This window comes from Hemiscyllium ocellatum, chromosome 35 (genome assembly GCF_020745735.1).
Source record: "Hemiscyllium ocellatum isolate sHemOce1 chromosome 35, sHemOce1.pat.X.cur, whole genome shotgun sequence".
Taxonomy (NCBI): Eukaryota; Metazoa; Chordata; class Chondrichthyes; order Orectolobiformes; family Hemiscylliidae; genus Hemiscyllium; species Hemiscyllium ocellatum.
The window spans coordinates 40606773-40624848 of record NC_083435.1 but is presented as its reverse complement, the minus strand read 5'-3'; the positions used below and the strand labels follow the sequence as shown (position 1 = coordinate 40624848).

At 43.8% G+C, this 18076-nt stretch overlaps 2 protein-coding genes across 4 annotated transcripts in view; both read left to right on the top strand.

Annotated features, from left to right (window-relative positions):
• Positions 1 to 6174, top strand: part of LOC132832789 (zinc finger protein 454-like) — a 67554-nt gene extending 61380 nt beyond the window's left edge. For 2 of the 3 annotated variants that reach the window (XM_060850944.1, XM_060850942.1), the window contains exon 2: positions 3419 to 6174. In XM_060850944.1, coding sequence (XP_060706927.1) covers positions 3846 to 4613 — 768 coding nt within the window. In that variant the 5' untranslated portion in view covers positions 3419 to 3845 and the 3' untranslated portion in view covers positions 4614 to 6174. Of the gene's footprint in view, positions 1 to 3152; positions 3270 to 3418 lie in introns of all 3 variants that reach the window. The other variant, XM_060850941.1, reaches the window with a different exon arrangement.
• LOC132832775 (zinc finger protein 271-like) overlaps positions 1 to 18076 on the top strand; it is a 123760-nt gene that overhangs the window by 61388 nt on the left and 44296 nt on the right. The gene's annotated exons all lie outside the window — the stretch shown is intronic.

Here is an 18076-nt window from a genome sequence, read left to right as displayed (position 1 = left end):
GAATGTGCAAACTCCACACAGTCAGTTCGCGAGGCTGGAATCAAACCCAGGTCCCTGGTGCTGTGAGGCAGCAGTGTGCCACCCCTGCTTTTTTAATATTACAACAAATACAAAACCATACAATTCAAAACAATACAAAGAAAGAACACAAAAAAGATTTAAAAACCCCACAACCTGCTCTCATGTACAAATGTATAAATATATATAAAAAAAATACACTGAAATAAAACCCCAACTAACTATTTAACTAAATAAATAATAACCAACAATAAACTAATAGATAATAATAACTCAACTCAACCAAACAAGACACTCATACGTTCGCAGTTCCTCCTCCCTGGATATTGGAACTTGTAAAACACTATTGTTCCGATTACATAAAAGCCCTTATTACGGTGGCAGGTAAATCTGTGTCCAGGTATTCCAAAAACGGGCTGCCATGTCTGATAGAAATTCTCAGTCTTGTGGTTGACCATACTTGCGGGAAAGTCCAAGGGGGTATGCTCCACAACAATCTTCCACTAACCCGACAGGCCCGCCGGGTTTTCAGATACCTAACCTAACAAGATATTCTTTCTTGCGCAGAAAGTGAGGATGTTGAAATGTTTTTTCTTATGCGCATCGACAGGGACCACACCGGGCAAGCCAAGAAAAAGAGAGATTGGGTCCTTCTCCACCCTTGCACCCAAAGTCCCCTCTATTGCAATCTCCACTGCGCTCCAATATGTTTGAAGCCTACCACAGGACTAGAGACAATGGGTAAGAGTGCCCGTTCCAACCTTGCACTTGGGACATGTTGAAGATACCCATGGTTTAAATTTTGACAAAAGATCCACAGCCAAGTGGACTCTAAGGAGAATCTTCAACTATAAAGCATGGGTCCTATTGCAAATTGATTTCTTTCTTGCATTTTCCCAAATATCTTCCCATTGCCTCTGCGGTGACCTCAATGCCTAGCTCTCTCTCCCACACCCTGCAGAGTCGATCGAATGCATCTGAGTGTAATGCATCAATTACACTTTGATGTAATTAAAGTGCAATTACATCAGCACTTTAATTGATGATATAAAGTGCTGACAGAAAGTGTACTCTTACTACTGAGTACCCTCCTCTCTATGTAGGATTTGTAGGGATCAGTCAAAAATGTCATCTTTCTTTGAATAAAACCCCTAACTTGAAAAAAAACGAAAGTGGACCCTGTTTGATAGCTCATATTTCTGTGCTAACTGATCAAAGGACATCATTGTGTCTCCCTCAAATAAATCACCCATGCAAGACAGACCCCTAGCTGCCCAATGTTTGAATCCTGAATCCATCATCCTTGGTTGAAAATCCTATATACCCACTATAGGTGTAAGAAAAGATGTTGTGCCAATATTGCCTTCCCTCTGTGGAATTGCCCTCCATGCTTTAACAGTATTGATAACTATTGGGTTATGGCAATATTCCTTAACTGTCCTCATTTTGTCCAAAGACAGCAAGCTAGTAAGGGGGCACCCTGCCTGAGAAGTTTCGATATCTAACGATATTGAAAACCACATTGAAAACCATATTGAAACAAGCCCAATCACTCATACAAGATAAAAGCGAGCTTAGTTGGTAGCTTTTAATGTCCGGGAGATCCACTTCCCCCAATCTGTGAGGCAATTGTTGTTTAGCTAATTTAATAAGGGGCCACTTACGATGTCAAATAAAAGAGCTGAACTAGCCGTTCAGTCTCCTGAGTATTTGCTGATTGAAAATCAGGGGGAGCATCTACACAGGGTATAACAAACGGGGGAAGAATATTCATCTTAATAAGCGCTATTCGACTTAACCACGAGACCAGAAGCGCCTCCCATCTTTGAAGGTCTTGTTTGATTTTGTCAAATACTTGAACAAAATTGGTTTTGACCATCCAATCCAGAACTGGAGTAAAGATTATGCCCAAATACACAAAACCCCTCCTGTGACCACTTAAATAGGAATCGAGATTCACCCTCAAGACCTAACACCTTGGTAAGACCACCCAAAGGCATAGCCTCTGATTTTGCAAGATTAATCTTGTACCCTGAAAAGGTGCCAAACGCTCTGATGTATCAGGCGCGGGACCAAAACTGCTGGATTTGACAAAAAAATGAGGACGTCGTCCGCGTACAACAAAATCTTATGTAATTTTGATCCCACTTCTGGAGTTATATCCAGGTTTTTTAATGTCTCCTCTTAATTTAACCCTTGCAGTGATGGCTTTATCGCAGTAAATACACACAGCTCACCCAACAGAAGCAATATATGTGACTCAGACACAATTTCAGAATTGTCCAGTTCTCTCTGACTTTCCTGTTATCGACAGACTTTGTTGTGATTGTTTGTCATTGTTTGCTCAGGCGCTTCAGAGAGCAGTTCAGGCTTCACCATGTTGTGTGGGACTGGCGTCACATGGAGGCCACACCAGGGCAGTTTTGGCAGGTTTCCTTCTCTGAAGGTCAATGTAAGGGTTTTTCAAACAATTTCATATCTTAGTTCTTCGTTTCCATCTATTTTACAAATTTCAGAATTGATTAAATTCACTGCCACAATGTGGGGTGGTTGAAGTGAAGAGCAGGGATACTTCTAAGGGGAAACGAGACACATTCACGAGGGAGAAAGAAACCGAAGGATTTGCTGATTGGGTGAGGTGAAGAGGGGTGAGAGGAGGCCGGTGAATCATGGACTGAATGGCCATTCTTGGTCGGATTTGAATTCTCAATCTTTGGATCGTTAATGCAGCTGCTACAGCTGCACTTCATTTATTGAAATGTCTTTTAATGCCTTTCTAAAAATGTTTGCCTGAAGACCCTGGCATTTCCCAAAAGCATGGGCTTGGATTTGATAGTTTTGTGCAGTGCTATGGCTGAGATCTAAATTTGGAGTATGCAGAATGACTGAGTGCAGAGTGTCTAATTTCCCAGGATAAATCAGAACCCTCAGCTACACTGGAGCAATATGTTTCTTCAAGGAATTCCTGCCAGTGTGTTTTCCTCAATTATCCAAAAAGAGAAAAAATGTAATTCTGGTGAACATCCTTGATGTTAAACACATACGTGCACACTCAAACTTGGCTTCATCAGCACAGCACAGTTTCGAAGCGAATTGTTGGCTCATTTTGCACTCCACCCGACTCTTTTCCACAGCCCTCATATTGCCTGGGAAGATGGAGGTCTGCACAGAGGAAAGAAAATAGGCACATTGTCTGCTCCTGGTGTCTATCCAGGGTCCCTGAAGGAAACAGAGGGTGTGTGACAGTCAAGGTAGGAAATAGGAAAGACGTGCATGTGATTCCCCGCATACAGGGGAATAGCAGACCGGCACTCACTGTGGAATGGTCTCTTAATTGAGTTCAGCAAAGGAACAGAAAGAGTCAGAGAAAAAAATCATATTTCCTTTTCGTGTTTTACAGAAGATTCACAGCGTACTACGCCAGAGAATACAGAGAGGATAAATGATGCAGTTAGAAGAACTGCACAACCATGGGAAGACATCCAGTCCCTTCACAGCGTTGCTCAACACCGAGAAAGTTGGACAGTGAAACCATCATCTGGAAATCGGTCAGGCCGGGGAGCTTTGACATCTCATCAGATCTGAAACTGGTCAGTGGTGTGGACCCTTCCATCAGAACCAACCTTTCTGAAGGTTCGGCTGTGGGTGATCGATCAGGGTGAGGCTGGGAAGAAGTGTGAGTGGCTCCAAATGTGGTGAGAGCTTCAATCATTCATCAAGCCTCATGAACCACTGACCCATTCCTACAGGGGAGAGGGGTGTGAGAACAGCTCAGTGTCTAACAAAAGGTGTAATTGGTGTATGCCTGTGAATACAAGGTCAGCTTTATGGAACAAAAACGTTTCAAATGTGAGGTTTGTGACAAAGCCTTTGTGAAATCTACCCACCTCCTGATACACCAGAGAATACACACAGGGGAGAAACCATTCAGATGTCAGGTATGTCAGGCAGCTTTCACCCAATCTTCCAATCTCCTGACACACCAGAAGTTTCACACAGGAGAAAAGCCATTCACGTGCAAGGTTTGTGACAAATCTTTCTTGCAATCATCATGTCTCCGTGCACATCAACGTAGTCACACTGGGGAGAAACCGTTCAGGTGCAAGGCTTGTGATAAATCATTCTCACTATCTTCAACTCTCCACCGACACCAACGTACTCACTCAGGGGAAAAACCGTTTGTGTGCAAGATTTGTGACAAATCATTTTCACAGTCATCAACCCTTCGTGCACACCAACGCACTCACACCGGAGAAAAACCTTTCTTCTGCAATGTGTGTGATAAATCATTCACACAGTCAGGGAACCTCCGCATACACCAACGCACTCACACAGGGGAGAAACTGTACAAATGTTTGGAGTGTGATAAATCATTCCCTGACTCATCAAGACTCCTGCTCCATCAGAGGATTCACACAGGAGAAAAACCATTCATATGCGAGGTGTGTGAGAAATCATTCTCAAAGTCATCGAACCTACGTGCACACCAACGTATTCACACTGGGGAGAAGCCGTTCACCTGTGATGTATGTGATAAATCATTTTCGGAGTCATCAAACCTCCATAAACATCAACGCCTTCATGCAAGAAGTTAAGCAAGGGAAGCAGATGTACGTCACTAATATCCTGTTCACAGCTGCACTCTCTCTGAAGGAAGGTAATGCTGGGACAGAATGTGGAGCCTTCCAAACTTAACCAGCAACAGCACGACGTGCCAGGAGTCATCCACCCGGCAAAGACATTGACGATGTCAGAACAGTGTCTTTTCCAGATAAAATGAACAACACAATGAGATGCAACTCTTCAAATGTTGCAGAATGTTGTGATGGCCATTAAGGATATGCTTTTTACTAGATAAGAGTATTGGGCAAACAGATGAGGTGATTGTCCAAGATGGCATCTTGTACAAAAGGAGCAGAGTCAATATCCCTCAGGAGATGTTGAAAGGCATTCTACACAAGCCATCAAGGAATTGGGTCTAGTCTGAGGAAGGTAAGAGAAGTGCTGTACTGGCCAAACACGGGCAATGAGATGAAGGACCACAGTACAGAGCTTGTAACGAACATCAAACTAAACATGATAAAGAGTTGATCTTGACTCATTACATCTCAGACAGCCCAGAGATGAAACTTGGTGTCGAGCTCTTCACTCTCACTGGAACTGATCGGCTTGTCACCGTGGAATATTATTCAGATGGCGGGGAGTTAGACCAGCTGACATCACCAACTCCCTGTCGGATTGTCTGAAAACACACTTCAGTCATCATGAGATTCCTGACACTGTGATCAGTGACAGGGACCTCAATTCACAAGGGAAGAATTCAGACATCTCAGCAATGATTTTGAAATTCAGCACCACATACCATCTGCCAATCAATTGGAAAAGCTGGGGCAATGGGGAAATTGCCAAAGGAATCGTCAAAAACGCAAGTACATCAAGCACAGATGTGTACAACACAACAAAAGGCACAGTTTTACAGTTGCTAAAAGCTCCTAAGGTTGTCAGTGACTGATAGCAGAGCACACCCAGGCCACTCTGCCAGTTGATAAAAAACTTACTGAGTCCAGAATTAATGACAACAGTGGGTGAGAAGATGGAAGAGAATTGACAGAAATTTAATAACACTGCCAAAAATTGTGGCAGGAGCAGAGAGTTGGAGTGCCATTCAGAGTATAAACATTCAATGCATTCAACAAAACTCAGCTCCCAAGGTCACCTGGGACCTATGGACAGAAGTTGCACTCTAAAAATTACTGCTCAGATCTATCATCGGAACTGCAAGCATCTACCCGCAACTAAAGAAGCTGTTCCTTCACAGCAGATAGAGTCTGAAAAGGTCGATCTGATTTCAAATATTGAGAAAGCAACTCAACAGTCATGAATCTCAATCATTCCTGAATGAAAGCACCAGATCAGCAGCATTAATCAACACAGCAGCAATACTTGCCACAATAACCATATTGCCCCAAGAAGTGAAGTCACCTCAGTAACTAGATGACATGGAATGACTAGCTCACTGACAACTTGTAAGCGTAACAGTACAGAAGTTGAATGCTTTAAAATTATATGGGTAATACTGGAGACAGATGAAATTGAAACAGCATAGAAAGAACCAACAGATTTTTCTCCATGTGTGATCATTTTCTTTGTAAAATATAAATTGAAAATGACAGTGCATGTAATTTGTTTTCAACACAAAACAAGTTATTCTGATAAATACCTTTGTGCACTGTCACTTCCCATATTCTCTACCTCATGTCATTTAAATATCAAAATAAGTTTGGACAGTCGCCTTTTTTACATACTTTATGAAGCAGACTCCTTTCCCAAGAGGCTGCTTCTGGTTCCGTTTTCTGTGCACTGGATGCTGTGTCCAGTTCAGATTGGGAAATTCCTGTGCTCCGTGTCAGTCCAGAGCGGGAGATAGCCTGTGCTCCATGTCCAGTTCAGACTGGGAGACTCCATGTCCAGTTCAGACTGGGAAATTCCTGTGCTCCGTGTCAATTCAGATTGGGATAATTCCTGTGCTCCATGTCCAGATCAGATCGGGATATTTGTGTGCTCCATGTCCAGTTCGGACTGGGAGACTCCTGTGCTCCATGTCCAGTTAGATTGGGATATTCCTGTGCTCTGTTTCCAGTTCAAATCGAGTGTGTCCTGTGCTCCCTGTCTAGTTCATAGAACATAAAATAGCACAGCACAGTGCTTGCTCTTCAGCCCTTGATGTTGGGCCGATCTTTTATCCTACTCTAAGATCAAACTAATCTACATGCCCTTCAATTTACTATCATCAGTGTGCATTTCCAAGAGTTGATTAAATGTCCCTAATGTACCTGAACCTACTAGCACCACTGACAGTGCATTCCACGCACCCAACACTCTCTGTGTAAAGTACCGACCTCTGACATCTCCCCAAAACCTTCCTCCAGTCACCTTAAAATTATGCCCCCTTGTGATAGCTATTTCTGCCCTGGGGGAAAGTCTCTGACTAATCACTCTATCTATGCCTGTTACCATCTTGTACGCCTCTATCAAGTCACCTCTCACCCCTCTTCACTCCAATGAGAAAAGCCTTAGCTCCCTCAACTTTTCTTCAGAAGATATGCCCTCCAGTCCAGGCAGCATCCTGGTAAATCTCCACTGCTCCCTCTCTAAAGCTTCCACATCCTTCTATAATGACGTGATCGGAACTAACATAATATTCAAAGTGTGGTCTGACCAGGGCTGTAGAGCGCTGCAGCATGACCTCATGGCTCTTAAACTCAATCCCCCTGCTAATGAAAGCCAACACATCGTACATTTTCTTAACAAACTTATCAACTTGGGTGGCAACTTTGATGGATCTATGGACATGGACCCCCAAGATCCCGCTATTCCTTCACACTGCCAAGAATCCTGCCTGTAACCCTGTATTCTGATTCAAATTTGACCTTTCAAAGTGAATCACTTCATACTTTTCCACGTTGAACTCCATCTGCCACTTATCAGCCCAGTTCTGTATCCTGTCAGTGTCACATTGCAACCTACAACAGCCCTCCGTACTCAACACCACTCCACCAACCTTTGTATCATCAGCAAACTTACTAACCCACTCTTCCACTTCCTCATCCAAGCCATTTTAAAAAATTACAAAGAACAGAGGTCCCCGAACAGATTCCTGCAGAACACCACTGGTCACTGAACTCCAGGCTGAATACTGTCCATCTACCACCACCCTCATGACCCAGCCAGTTCTGTATCCAGAAAGCCAAATTTCCCTGTATCACATGCCTCCTTATTTCCTGAATGAGCCTACCATGGGGAACCTTATCAGAACCCTTGCTAAAATCCACTTCTCTACCTTCATCAATGTGTTTTGTCACATCCTCAAAGAATTCAGTAAGGCTTGTCAGGCATGACCTGCCCCTCAAAAAGCCATGCAGACTATCTCTTTCCAAGTAATCATAAATCCTGTTTTTCAGAATCCTCTCCAATAATTTGTCCACCAGTGACCAGTCTGTAATTCCCAGGATTATCCCTGTTCCCTTTCATGAACAAGAGAATAACATTTGCCACCCTCCAATCACCTGGCAGCAGTGGACAGTGAGGATGTAAAGATCATCGCCACAGGTACAACAATCTCTCCTTTGCTGGGCTATATCCCGTCTGGCCCAGCAGACTTATGTTTTTCAAAATTTTCAGCACGTTCTCCTTAACACCAACCTGTTTGAGCATGTCAGCCTCTTTCACGTAGTCCTCACAAACGGCTAAGTCCCTCTCACTAGTGAATACTGAAGCAAATAATTCCTTAAGGACCTCCCCACTCTTCTGTGACTCCAGGCACAAGTTCCCTGTACTATCCCTGATTGGCCCTGCCCTCACCCTGGCCATCCTCTTGCTCCTCATGTTAGTGTAGCTGGAAAAATAGAGATGAAGAAAAGGATCAAACTGGAGCTGAGGAACAGGAGCCCAGGCGAGGCTGCAGAGGTAGTAATCGACAACTGTCGCAGCAATGAAGGGGAGATTGATGCCTTTGATGAAGGATTTATCTCAGTATGATCAATGTGGGACTCAAGTCTCTGGCCAAACTTGCACACCGCCATAAACGTTTGAAGCTGGAGTTCAGTGATAGCTCCATCTCAGCAGGATTGGAATTACTAACAGAGGAATGTCCCAACCTTGTGTCAGCAGCAATACAATCAAAGAATACCGCACAGCAGAGTCTCTGAGAAACCTGACTTCCTTGAGAGCTTGGAGCTGTTGCTCTGCACACTAGTGTTTAGACCAGAGGATTCCTGTGCTCCATGTCCAGTTCAGACCGGGAGATTCCTGTGCCCCATACCCGTTCAGACCAGGAGATTCCTGTACCTATAATCCAGTTCAGACCGGGAGATTCCTATGCTCCCTGTTCAGTTCAGACTGGGAGATTCCTGTGCTCCCTGTCCAGTTCAGACTGGGACATTCTTAAAGTGTTTGCAGTTCTCACCTTTCACATGGGGAACTTGGCATTGAGGAGGATTAGACAGCAGCTGCCATGACAGATTGAAACCCTTACTCTCAACTTGACTACTCCCAATTGAAAAGAGAAAGTGGATGTGAGTGCCCATTGACAGGTTATAAAGGGGCTGAGCTGGGGTTTGGGATCTTCCTGCAGCTGATTGAATTCCAGCCTCAGAAAATGGAGGTCTTGGCTGGGTATGAGCCTTGGGACACAGGAGACTAAGACTAAGACAGAGCCCGTCCACAGGGAGTGGGGTCTGAGACTGGGGGAATAGGGGTGAAGCAGCAGGATGGAATGTTGGGGTGCAAGAAGGTGCTCGAGTTGGTGGGTGATAGAGGAACAGGCCAGTCTCTCACAGAGAGTACAATCCTTTGGAATGCTGAATGGGGAGGGGAAGAGAAAATGTGTATTGAGGGAGTGATAAATAATCTTGAAAATGGAGACTGGAAGAGAGCAAAGTGAGGATTATGGCAAATCGCTCACGCTGGAAGAGGAAAGGGTGAGTGCAGGAAAGCAGTTTTGTGTTCTGTTTCCCTTCAGTTGTTACCTCTAGGGTATTCATAGTGAGACATTGAGTAATGGTAACAGCACTGAGTGGGAATGGGCTCTTGTTGAAGATGGTCTATGCCTGGCTGTGGTATGAAAATTGCTGCCAGCCCAAACCTGGATGTTGTTTTAGGAGAAAGTGAGGAGTGCAGATGCTGGAGACCAGAGCCGAAAATGTGCCGCTGGAAAAGCGCAGCAGGTCAGGCAGCATTCAAGGAACAGGAGACTCGACGTTTCGGGCATAAGCCCTTCTTCAGGAATCAGGATTCCTGAAGAAGGGCTTATGCCCGAAACGTCGAGTCTCCTGTTCCTTGGATGCTGCCTGACCTGCTGCGCTTTTTCAGCGGCACATTTTCGGCTGGATGTTGTTTTAGCCTTGCTGCAGATTGACACAAACTGCTTCAGGATCTGAGGAGTCATGAATGGAGCTGAATGCTGTGCAATCATTGGCAAACATCCCCCTTTCTGAGCTTCTGAGGGAGGGAGGATCTTTGATTATCAGCTTGAAGAATATGTGGCCGATGACACTGAGGAACTCCTGCAACAATTACAACCATCTTCTCCATGCCAAATAAAATTCCAATCATCGAAGAGATTTCACCTGATGGCCAGTGATTTCAGTTATAGCATGGAAACAGACAGTTTGGTCCAACCAGTCCATGCAGAACATAATCCCAAACTGAAGTAGTCCCACCTGCCTGCTCCTGACCCATATCCCATCAAACCTTTCCCATTCATGTACTTGTCCAAATGCCTTTTAAACAACAGAGCTCCTTGGTCAAATGCCACATTCAGTCAGATGTGGTCCTGATATCAAGGGCGATCACTCACCTCTGGAATTCGGCTTTTTGCTCCAAGTTTGACCCAAGGCTGTAATGAGGTCAGGAGCTGAGTGGCCCTGGCAGAACCCATCTGGGCATCACTGAGCAGGGTGTTGCTGAGTTGATGTTGCTTGGTAGTATTGTTGATTACACCTTCCATCATTTTACTGATGATTGAGAGTAGACTGATGGGGCATTAATGGGCTGGGTTGGAATTGTCCTGCTTTATGCGTACAGGACATACCTGGGCAACTTTGAACATTGTCAAATAGATACCAGTCTTGCAGTAGTACTGAAGCGGCTTGGCTTGGGGTGCAGTGGGTTCTGGTGCACAAGTCTTCTCTACCTTTGCTGGCCTGTGGTGGGTCTAGAGCCATTGCAATATCCAGTGTCTCTAACCATTTCTTGATATTACGTGGAGTGATTTGAATTAGCTGAAGACGAGCATCTGTAAAGCTGGCAATCTCTGGAGGAGGTCAGGTTGGATCATCCACTGGATCATCCATGTGTTTTTTTTTCACTCACCTGCCGGTCTCCCCCATCATATCGGATGGGGATATATGTGGAACCTCCCCTGCTGGTGAACTGTTGAATTGTCCATGTCTGCATGTGGCTGGACTGCAGAGCTTAGATCCATTGATTATGGAGTCACTTTGTCTATTACTTTTGCTGTTTGACATGCAAATAGTCCTGTTTTGGAACTGTTGACAGTTGACACCTCGGTTTTAGGAATGTATGGTGTTGCTTCTGGCATGCCCTCCTGCACCCTTCATTGAACCAGAGTGGATCTCAGTGATGGTAGTGCGGGAGCAGGATATATGTTGATTCACATGGCTGCAGTTTGTATCGGGGTATGATTGTGCTGTTACTGATGACCACAGCACCTTAGGGATGTCCAGTCTTGAGCTGTTAGATGTCTTCAAAGACCATCCCATTTAGCACAGTGATGGTGCAACGCAACAGCATATTCTCAACGTGAAGATATTCATCTCATGATTGATGAATATAAAGCCAAGTAGATTTTTCCCTCTGGTTCATTCCTTCAATGCCTGCTGCAGAGCCAACTGAGGAGCTTTTTTTTCAGCATGATCCCCTCAATCAGTTGTACTGCTGCCAAATCACTCTTCATGGTGGACATTGCAACTCCACACCCAGGATACATCCTGTGACCTTGCCACCCTCAGTGCTTCCTCCAGGTGACTATCAGCTGAGGGCATAGTAACCAGCAGGAGGTGAGCTGCCCATGTTTGACCTGGTAACATGAGACTTCATGGTGTTCGAGATCTGGCAGATCGTACAACTAGGGTTATAGGTAGGGCTTTAAAGTAATAAGTGAGGGTAAGGGAAGTTTAAAAGTAAGGATATCGCAGAGGTGCAGGGTGATGAATAGACAATAATAATCAAAGTATGACAGGAAGGCAAGAAAATATAAGCAGAAGAATACAGCAGAAATTAGAATCAGATTGAGTAATGATTGTAAAAAGTCAAAGCTTAGAAAATCTATTTATCTGAATGAACATGGTATTTGTAACAAGAGAGATTAGTTGACAGAACAAATCAAAATAAATTAATATGACTTGTTAGCATTTATGGAGATAGGATTACAGGGTGACCAGGCTGGAAACTCAATGTTAAAGGATGTTTGCCGTTCTGGAAAAAAGGCAAAAAGGAAAATGAGTAACTTTTTCAAAAAGGGGTATGTACCTGTGGGGGTGATTCGTGAAATGGGTTCACGAGATGATGATGGGAGATCAGATTGGGTGGTACTAAGGAATACCAAGTAAAGGTTGTCACGGATTGCAGTCATGTGTTGACTCTACAGTTGGCATGTCTAATTTTAATCTGCATACTAACTGGACAAACCAGGGAAGTGCAACAGTAGCATAGAGTCATAGAGATGTACAGCATGGAAACAGACCCTTCGGTCCAACCCGTCCATGCTGACCAGACATCCCAACCCAATCTAGTCCCACCTGCCAGCATCCGGCCCAAATCCCTCCAAACCCTTCCTATTCATATACCCATCCAAATGCCTTTTAAATGTTGCAATTGTACCAGCCTCCACCACATCTTCTGGCAGCTCATTCCATACACGTACCACCCTCTGCGTGAAAACGTTATCCCTTCGGTCTCTTTTATATCTTTCCCCTCTCACCCTAAACCTATGCCCTCTAGTTCTGGACTCCCCAACCCCAGCGAAAAGACTTTGTCTATTTATCCTATCTATGCTCCTCATAATTTTGTAAACCTCTATAAGGTCACCCCTCAGCCTCTGACGCTCCAGAGAAAACAGACCCAGCCTGTTCAGCCTCTCCCTGTAGCTCAGATCCTCCAACCCTGGCAACATCCTTGTAAATCTTTTCTGAACCCTTTCAAGTTTCACAACATCTTTCCGATAGGAAGAAGACCAGAACTGCACGCAATATTCCAACAGTGGCCTAACCAATGTCCTGTACAGCTGCAACATGACCTCCCAACTCCTGTACTCAATACTCTAACCAATAAAGGAAAGCATACCAAATGCCTTCATCACTATCCTATCTACCTGCGACTCCACTTTCAAGAAGCTATGAACCTGCACTCCAAGGTCTCTTTGTTCAGCAACACTCCCGAAGACCTTACCATTAAGTGTATAAGTCCTGCTAAGATTTGCTTTCCCAAAATGCAGCACCTCACATTGATCTGAATTAAACTCCATCTGCCATTTCTCAGCCCATTGGCCCATCTGGTCCAGTTCCTGTTGTAATCTGAGGTAACCCTCTTCGCTGTCCACTACACCTCCAATTTTGGTGTCACCTGCAAACGTACTAACTGTACCTGTTATGCTCGCATCCAAATCATTTATGTAAATGACAAAAAGAGGACACAGCACCGATCCTTGTGGCACTCCACTGGTCACAGGCCTCCAGTCTGAAAAACAACCCTCCACCACCACCCTCTGTCTTCTACATTTGAGCCAGTTCTGTATCCAAATGGCTAGTTCTCCCTGTATTCCATGAGATCTAACCTTGCTAATCAGTCTCCCATGGGGAACCTTGTTGAACGCCTTACTGAAGTCCATATAGATCACATCTACGGCTCTGCCCTCATCAATCTTCTTTGGTACTTCTTCAAAAAACTCAATCAAGTTTGTGAGACATGATTTCCCACGCACAAAGCCATGTTGACTATCCCGAATCAGTCCTTGCCTTTCTAAATACATGTACATCCTGTCCCTCAGGATTCCCTCCAACAACCTGCCCACCACCGAGGTCAGGCTCACTGGTCTATAGTTCCCTGGCTTGTCTTTACCATCCTTCTTAAACAGTGGCACCATGTTTGCCAACCTCCAGTCTTCCGGCAACTCACCTGTGACTATCGATGATACAAATATCTCAGCAAGTGGCGCAGCAATCACTTTTCTAGCTTCCCACAGAGTTCTCGCATACACCTGATCAGGTCCTGGGGATTTATCCACTTTTTACCGTTTCAAGACATCCAGCACTTCCTCCTCTGTAATCTGGACATTTTGCAAGATGTCACCATCTATTTCCCTACAGTCTATATCTTCCATATCCTTTTCCACAGTAAATACTGATGCAAAATATTCATTTAGTATCTCCCCCATTTTCTGTGGCTCCACACAAAGGCCGCATTGCTGATCTTTGAGGTGCCCTATTCTCTCCCTTTGTCCTTAATATATTTGTAAAAACCATTTGGATTCTCCTTAATTCTATTTTCCAAAGCTATCTCATGTCCCCTTTTTGCCCTCCTGATTCCCTCTTAAGTATACTCCTACTTCCTTTATACTCTTCTAAGGATTCACTCGATCTATCCTGTCTATACCTGGCATATGCTTCCTTCTTTGTCTTAATCAAACCCTCAATTTCTTTAGTCATCCAGCATTTCCAATACCTACTGGCCTTCTCTTTCACCCTGACAGGAATATACTTTCTCTGGATTCTTGCTATCTCATTTCTGAAGGCTTCCCATTTTCCAGCCGTCCCTTTACCTGCAAACATTTGCCTCCACTCAGCTTTTGAAAGTTCTTGTCTAATACCATCAAAATTGGCATTTCTCCAATTTAGAACTTCAACTTTTAGATCTGGTCTATCTTTTTCCATCACTATTTTAAAACAGTAGAATTATGGTCGCTGGCCCCAAAGCGCTCCCCCACTGACACCTCAGTCACCTGCCCTGCCTTATTTCCCAAGAGTAGATCAAGTTTTGCACCTTCTCTAGTAGGTACATCCACATACTGAATCAGAAAATTGTCTTGTACACACTTAAGAAATTCCTCTCCATCTAAACCTTTAACACTATGGCAGTCCCAGTCGATGTTTGGAAAGTTAAAATCCCCTACCATAACTACCCTATTATTCTTACAGATAGCTGAGATCTTCTTCCAAGTTTGTTTCTCAATTTCCCTCTAACTATTAGGGGGTCTATAATACAATCCCAATAAGGTGATCATCCCTTTCTTATTTCTCAGTTCCTCCCAAATAACTTCCCTGGATGTATTTCCGGGAATATCCTCCCTGGGCACAGCTGTAATGCTATCCCTTATCAAAAATGCCACTCCCCCTCCTCTCTTGCCTCCCTTTCTATCCTTCCTGTAGCATTTGTATCCTGGAACATTAAGCTGCCAGTCCTGCCCATCCCTGAGCCATGTTTCTGTAATTGCTATGATATCCCAGTCCCATGTTCCTAACCATGCTCTGAGTTCATCTGCCTTCCCTGTTAGGCCCCTTGCATTGAAATAAATGCAGTTTAATTTATTCGTCCTACCTTATCCCTGCCTGCCCTGACTGTTTGACTCATTTCTGTTCTCAACTGTACCAGTCTCAGATTGATCTCTTACTTCACTATCTCCCTGGGTTCTCTTCCCCCCCCGCACCCACCCATCCCCACTTTACTGTGGAAACTGAATTTCTACAGTGGATCAGAGATTTTTCCTTATGTTGCAGAACATACCTGGAAAAGGGCTATTATAGATCTAGGAATGAATAATGAGGTCGGATAAAGAACCTTCAAGGGAAAAGTAGTCAAAGTGTAGAAAAGTTCAAGTTCGGCTTGAGGGAGTGCAACTTTGGTCTCAAATCAGTGTCCTCAAATAAGGACAATTACCGATGAAGTAAGAGTTATCTAAAGTGGGTGGGAGAAATAGATTAAGAGTAAAGTCTGTTAATGAGCAGTGACATACATTTAAAGACAAATTATACACGCAGCCTGATCATGCAGCATTGCCCTCCACGAAGGACACTGCTTGTCACTGGCCACTTGGGTGTTTCCTTCCTGGTGATGGAAACTGAATAAAGATTGGTACACCTTGTGTCTTCCACTGTGTCTCACACCTGCACACACACCACACACACAAAAAAACCAGGAGTGTCAGAGGTGTTGTTCACTCTGAGAGCTGGCTCTGAGGGAGCTGGATCAGTGTGGAGTGAAGAACTCTGCTCTTTAAGAAATAAAGAAAAAACATATAACACTCAGCAAAAATTTATTCAGATCAAGAAAAGGAATTGAGACAAGGATGAACCTCCCACAGTCAGCGAAGGTGGTAAAAGGAGAGTTTCCAATCAAAAAGTAAGGCATACAAAGTGGCATAATTTAGTTGTAGGCCACAGGATTGGGAATGTTTTTTAGGAGCCAGCAGCAGATAAACAGTTAATAAAATAGGAGAAAGTTGTTTATGAAAGTAAATTGGAAAGACATATAAAATCTAGCAGCAACAGCATCTCCAGCTATGTAAAACTAAATAGAATAGTTGGAATGAGTATGGAGTTTGTGGAGGATGTGACTGGGGAATTGATAATAGGAAGCTGGAAAATGTCAATAATTTAAACCAATATTTTGCAATGGTCTTCACACTGGAAGATCCTGTAATCATCCCAAAGATATTGGATAAGCAGGTGAGAATTGGAGGGAAAATCTTATAACAGTCTCGATCAGTTGTGTTCTGAAGAAGAACCACTGGACCCAAAACATTAACTCTGCTTCCCTCCACAGATGCTGCGAGATATGCTGAGTTTTTCTAGCAATTTCTGTTTTTGTTTCTAAAGGCAGACAATTTGCCAGGACCTGAGGACCTACATGTGAAGGTTTTAAAATAAGTGGCTGCAGAGAAAGTGAAGACATTAGTCAAAATCTTTTGGAATTCACTGGACTCTGGGAAGTTTCCATCACGTTGGAAATCTGTCAGTGTGATGCTTCTGTTCAAGGAGGGACAGAGACAGATGCAGAAAATGGACCATTGGACTAACCTCTGCCCTTAGGAAAATACTTGAATCCATTATTAAGGAAGAAATAGGATATTCAGAAAGCTTTATGCAATCAAACAGATAACATGCTTTTCATAGTTTCAGAGTAATAGAAGCAGGAATAGGCCATTGGACCATTGAACCTGCACCGCCATTCATTAAGATCATGGCTGATGTATCCATCGTCTCAGCTCCTCCGACCTGGATTAACTCCATCGCCCTTAATTGCCCTACCATGCAAAAACCCATCCAACTGTGTCTTGGATATATTTAATTAAACTGTCTCTACAGCTTCCTTGGGCAGGGAATTCCATAGATTCACTACTCCCTGGGAAAAGCTGTTCCTCCTAATCTTGAGGCCATGTCCCCTAGTCTTAGTCTCACCCACCAGTGGAAACAATTTGCCTTTCCCTATCTTATCTATTCCTTTCATATTTTTATATGTTTCTATATGATTCCCTCTCATTCTTCTAAATTCTAGTGAGTACAGTCCAGGCAGAACAATGTCTCCTCAAAGGGTAACCTCCTCATCTCTGGAATTAACCTGGTGAACCTGCTTTGCATTGCTTCCAAAGCCAGTACATCCTTCCTCATGTAAGGAGACCAGAACTGCGCACAATACTGCAGGAGCAGCCTCACCAACACCTTGTACAATTGCAGCAGGACCTCTCCGCTCCTAAATTCAATCCCTTTAACAATGAAAGTTAATATTCCGTTTACCTGCAAATCAGCTTTTAGTGATTCATGTCCGAGCACTCCTAAGTCCCTCTGCACTACAGCATGCTGCAATCTTTCACCATTTAAATAATATTCTGACCGACTATTTTTACTTCCAAAGTGGATTACCTCACATTTATCAATATTGTACTCCATCTACCAGACCACTGACCACTCATTTAACCGATCTAAATCTCTCAGCAATCTCTCCACAACCTCTGCACAGTTTGCCTTTCCCCTCAATTTAGTGCCATCAGTAAATTTGGATACATTAAACTCGGTCTCCTTTTCCAAATCATTTATATATATCCTGAACAGTTGTGGGCCCAACACTGACCCCTGCAGCACCCTACTCACCACTGATCTCCAACCAGAGAAACACTTATTTATTCCAACTCTCTGCTTTCTATTAGTTAACCAGTCCTCTATCTATGCTAGTACATTCACCGCAACTTCATGCATCCTTACCTTATGGATGAGTCTTTTATGCGGCACTGTATCAAACACCTTCTAGAAATCCAAGTATACAACATCCACTTGTTGGTGAGACTGTACCTGGAGCATCCTGCCGCACCCCACCCCCTGATCCAATCCCAGAGACTTGTGGAGGTTAGATCACTGAAAGTATTTTTTAAGAAGGGGTAGATCTTTGAAATATGAAGAAGTCGATGGCCATAAGGAGCTGGCATCAAAGAGGAGTTGATACGTGAGGCAGATCATCCATGATCTTATATAGTGGCTTCAGAGACTGA